Source organism: Montipora capricornis, chromosome 3 (genome assembly GCF_036669925.1).
Source record: "Montipora capricornis isolate CH-2021 chromosome 3, ASM3666992v2, whole genome shotgun sequence".
Lineage (NCBI taxonomy): Eukaryota > Metazoa > Cnidaria > Anthozoa > Scleractinia > Acroporidae > Montipora > Montipora capricornis.
Window position 1 is genome coordinate 15,836,817 of NC_090885.1, and position 5,000 is coordinate 15,841,816.

The window sequence follows — 5,000 nt, forward strand, 5'->3', positions numbered from 1 at the left end:
TGGTCTGCCAGTGGACGGAGAGAAAGAATTGGACGGCATAGTTTGCGAACGCGGACGTATTCCGGCTGTCGTTCCCTCCCCCGATAGAGAGACGGCGGCCGGAAACACGCCTGCTTTCGCCCGCTGGGGCGGCGCAATATGAATATGAAATTATGAATTTATGATTGTTAAATTAATAGTAAAATGGCCTGTTGAGCCCTTTGCAGCACAAAACTTGGAAAGCTTCTAATTTTCATTGAAATATTACTGACAAAGCGAGCACTTGATATTCTTGGTACACTCCGCTATTTGAAGTTCTTTATCCATTTCGTAATAGTTGTGAAACCAATTTGAAATCTTTCTTTTTGTCACGCATGTATTTTGAACTCAGTCGGCACATACACACGGCCGCGGCTATCGCCGGCGTAGGCCGCGTGACAATCGTTTGAAAATGGGACCTAGAACTTCATGTCAGGCCGTCCCTTTTTCGTTTCTGGCCGACTCATGTTTTTCAGTTTAAAAAAAAAGATCCGAGGAAGGTCATGACTTAGTAAAACATTTATTAAACGTTGGTTTTACCCGTTCTGATTTTCAGTTTCAACTTCATCCCCAAGGTAACCTGCGATCAGGCTCTATTTTAGTTTCGCGTAGTACGCACTGTGGAGTTTTAGTTGAAAAGGTTATCATCTGCAAGGACAACGGCGAATGTAACGTCGTATGACGAGTTGCTCGACCACGTGGCCACGTGGCCTATTTCTAATTATAAATTCTGACACAAGTGGGAAGATATAATACCTGTGAACTCTGCACCTGGTCGACTGCAAAAGTTGTTAATATTAATCCACGCCACTCGAAAATGGCTTCAGGAAATTTAAACATTTTATACAAATACCACTCTATGAAACTCAAATGGAGTCGATGCTTCGAAGACAGCGATCCGAGGTTGGCTGACTTCGTCAAAAGTTTCTTCAAGTATTTTTATCGAGATCACAGGAAGTTTACATTCGTGGTCGGTGATTTGTTTGATGGGACAAGACATCTTCTTGTACGTCCTCCCAAATACCAACAAATAAAGCAAGAAATCGAAGACAAAATTGAAGAGATTCTACCTGAAGTTGCCGAGGTTAGAGACCCCGAAATTGTAAAGCGAAAAATATCATTTGCAAACTTTCAGGCGTTTAACAATTACTGCAAAAACCTCAGAGATGAAAATTTGCAAATTGAAAAGAGGTAAGTTCATTAATTTAATTTAGTCTTCTGAGCAAATTGACTGTGTCAAGTTATGCGTCTGCGCGCCACTAAAGAAAGGAACAAAAGTTTGGCACATCGTTTGGATTGGCTCGTAGGAGGAGAGCAGCAGTGACCAGTGGTGAATTATGCGCCCGGACGAATTCTATTGTCAAAGGCGCGCTTCTCTTTTAAACCACGTAACCCATTGATCCATTCATCCCTAGGAATGAGACATTGTGTTTAACGCCAGACGATTTTACTCTTCAAATGGGGACGCCTGGGGTGTTTGAGGTGTTAATGATCTTAATGGGTATTAAAGCACTTGTGATATTTTTAAAGACAACTTAGGCTTAACTGAAAAAAAACCTCACACAATTCGCAAAACAAGTTTGAGAAAAAAATGATTATTTGGTTTTTTAAAGCTGTAATCTGCGAAAGAAGTTTCACAGAATCAACAGGCTAGAAGCTTGGAAAGTTGCGACTGTATTACGTCACTACAATTAGTGGTAAAGTGAAGTGTTTGGAGTCAGGTTTCTTGGAAAAAAAGTCTTAATTTAGTCGTTTATAACTTGATCGAGTGAAACCGAAACTTTCCGAATCTCTCTAAGCTCAATATAGATCGAAAAGAAAATAAACTTTTTGAGTAGCTCTTCTTATAACATAAAAAAATTAAGTTAGCCTTTACTAAAGGTGTTTGCCGCCCTTGCTCCCCTAGCGTTGCGTGACGTAGGTTGCAACGCGGAACACTTTCTGGGAAACTCTTGTGACATTCTAAGAAAACAGCATGCATTTCACAATGTTTTCCAGAATACGTGCCAGCAATCATTCCCTTCGATTTAAAATTTTGATGGATTCGACGTAATTAAGCGTGTGCTGTTAAACTGAAATCAACCGCCCTCATTTTGGAACAAATAGACCTAATCGGCTAACTCAATGTTGTACCCAATTCAAATCTCCCGAGATTAAGATTCTTTGTGTATTGTATTTGCATTATAATGTACTATTCATATTTAAATGATATGGAAATACCTGAAACAAAACGTTTTATTCCCAAAGGGTTTGAATTGGGTACAACATTGAGTTAGCCGATTAGGTTTATTGGCTCGTCATTGCGTGGCTAGGAAGGCTTGTTAGAGTTCAAACAAAACAGGTGATATTTTATGTGGTAGCCATTATGGAAGAGGTCTATGCGCTCCATTAAGCCCCGGCTACACGTTCAGACATTGTTCAGTAAAGCATTTGTTGGATCAACGATGTTAGAACGTGTAGCATCCATGTTTGATGACGTTTGTTCAACATTTTTTGTTGGAAGAATGTTTTGATTTCGATCCAACATTTTCTCCAACATACAACAAATGTTGAAGCGTGTTTCCCCGTTTCAACAATGTAAGACCAATCAGAGTTAGGGGCCCAGTCTCCACTCCGAGAACCACGACGTGTTTCCAACAATGTTACAGGCGTATACAACATTATTGGAAACGTTCTTATAACAGCTACACATTTTTCCCTACTGGCAAAACACGCTCCATTAATTCCCACATAACTTGCGAAACTATAAACCTTACCTACGTGATTGAATGTAACAGATGTCATCCGCCGCACTTTAGATAACGCTAACACCAAATCCAACCTGCTACAGTCGCAGAACATTTCCTCTCCTCTCCTCTCCCCACAACATTTCTAAGGACATGCAATTAATTCCTATCGAAAAAATATTTTCCAACAGAGACTCAACCCGTAAAACCAGGGAAGCTATTTTAATTTCAAAAGGCAGGACTATTGATCCCAACGGTCTTAATATCCGCGAAGAAACGTATTAGATTTCAGTTTGTTATTTTTCCGTTATTCTTAGTATTTGAATTCAAATTTGTTGTAACTACCATATTCTAACATTTTTTTCCGGTATTACGTCGACATCCATTTACTATATATATATATGAACATAGAAGCAACTCAATGTAAACTCTCATTGTACCTGCAGAAGTCTGGTTTGGCCAGCCGAAATCGAGTACACCACTAAAATCAAATCTACGTTGTATCGGCCCTTGCTCAAAATATTTAGCTCCTCAACTTGTAATCACGCTGATCAGATCACACCACTGATCCAACGTACACCAACTGGAAGATTGTCCACGGTTGCTTGCTTCAAAACTCAGTCTTAAAACAATGTTGGGACGTTTTTCCTTTTAACAATGTTACAACCTGTAGCCGAGGCTTAACCATGTTATATCAATTTGGATGCTGCAAAGTGTGTTGTAACATGAAGATATGGTACCAAAATCTATTTGCAATTAAGTGCACCAAAACCCTTAATTTTTTGCAAAAATAAGAATATACTTCTAACATTTCTAACTAATAACCTTGTTTCTATACAAGTCTCTTACAGCGCAATGGAAGATTATCCGAACTAATCATCGGAACTGGTCGTAGGTTCGAGTCTTATGCAAAGGAGTAATCGAATTTTTTCCGAGTATCCTCGAGTCAACTTTGATAAATGAATCTCTTCATTTCTAACGTACTTCTTCAGATGAAGTTTTAGATTTAATTTAATCCCCGATTGAACGGAATATTTGAACTGCAGAAAAAACCGAAAGAAGCTACACCATTTTGTTTTAATCAAAGTGAAGCGATCGGGTTGAACTAACGTCAACAGCCAATCACTGGCTTTTCATTGATTGTTTGGAAAATAATCACCTTCAGCTGAGAAACCGAAAGACAAAAAAATTTATTACGAGAACGTTTTGATTCCATAGCTTCCCGAAAAGTAGACTCTAATAAGAAAGATAGAGCTAGGCTGGCTTAAGAGCAGTGATTTCTGAAGTTCAAATAGTTACCGCTTGTCTGGAAGGCAGCGACTGACTTCTTCGGGGATTAAAATGATTCACTCTGACAATTTAAAATACTATTTTTATTTACCGATTGGTAACTTGAGCAATGTAAACATTAATTAATGAACAAAAAGTAGGCTTAGATGCACTTTACGATCTTCCTTCCTTCAGGAAAAGACAAGAAGCGAAGAGGAAAGTGCGGGAAATGTGCAGGACTTTGAGAGCCAATCCAGAAGCTCTTATTTTGTCATTGGACCTGGAAGTATATGAACATGATCACAGCATCGTTCTCGAGATTGGTTATGTTATGGCCGACTTCCACGAACCCGGAAGCATGCGTGCGTTCCACTACATTATTGAAGAAAACCAAAGGTAAAGAAGCGTTCACAAGCCAGTGAGAAACGTACGCACCAAATAAGCACGTATTGCAAGGCTACTCGATTGACATGGCCGTTCCTTTAAAAGCTAAATTCTATTCCATGCATTTCATAGATCGACCAAAACACACAATTCACGTCTAGCAGTTATTTGTCAGGTATCTCCCCTTCCAGCTACCTTTGCACCACATTCGAGGGCCCACCCTCAGTGCGGATTTGTGCACTAGACACGTGACCAGCCACAACTAGGGTACTTTCTCAAGGGAGCAAGAGAGAGGACCCTAGGAACGAGGTTGAGAATCGCTGATAAGCGTCATCATAATTTATTCAAACACGTTTTCCAGCGTTTTGGTGGTAGTTGAATGTGTCAGTTTTGCATAGCATTTTGATTGGGTCGTTAATCGTTTTTTTTTCTCTTTTTATCAGCCAAAGAGGCAAGCTCTCCTTTGGTCAACGAATTAACTATGAAATAATACGAATGAGTCTGAGTAGCAGGCCTTCTTAATGTTGTTAACATTCGGCCCGTATCTTGGGGAGGAAAAAACCACTAATTTTTCTTTACCAAATGTCGCTCCATTCTTAAGTA

General features: G+C 39.5%; 1 protein-coding gene across 1 annotated transcript in view; it reads left to right on the forward strand.

The window, feature by feature from the left end:
• Positions 1-784: 784 nt before the first annotated feature.
• Positions 785-5,000, forward strand: part of LOC138042384 (uncharacterized) — a 7,791-nt gene continuing 3,575 nt past the window's right edge. The window contains exons 1-2 of the mRNA XM_068888260.1: positions 785-1,209; positions 4,209-4,409. Of these exons, the coding sequence (XP_068744361.1) occupies positions 836-1,209; positions 4,209-4,409 (575 nt within the window). The 5' untranslated portion in view covers positions 785-835. The remainder of the gene's footprint in view (positions 1,210-4,208; positions 4,410-5,000) is intronic.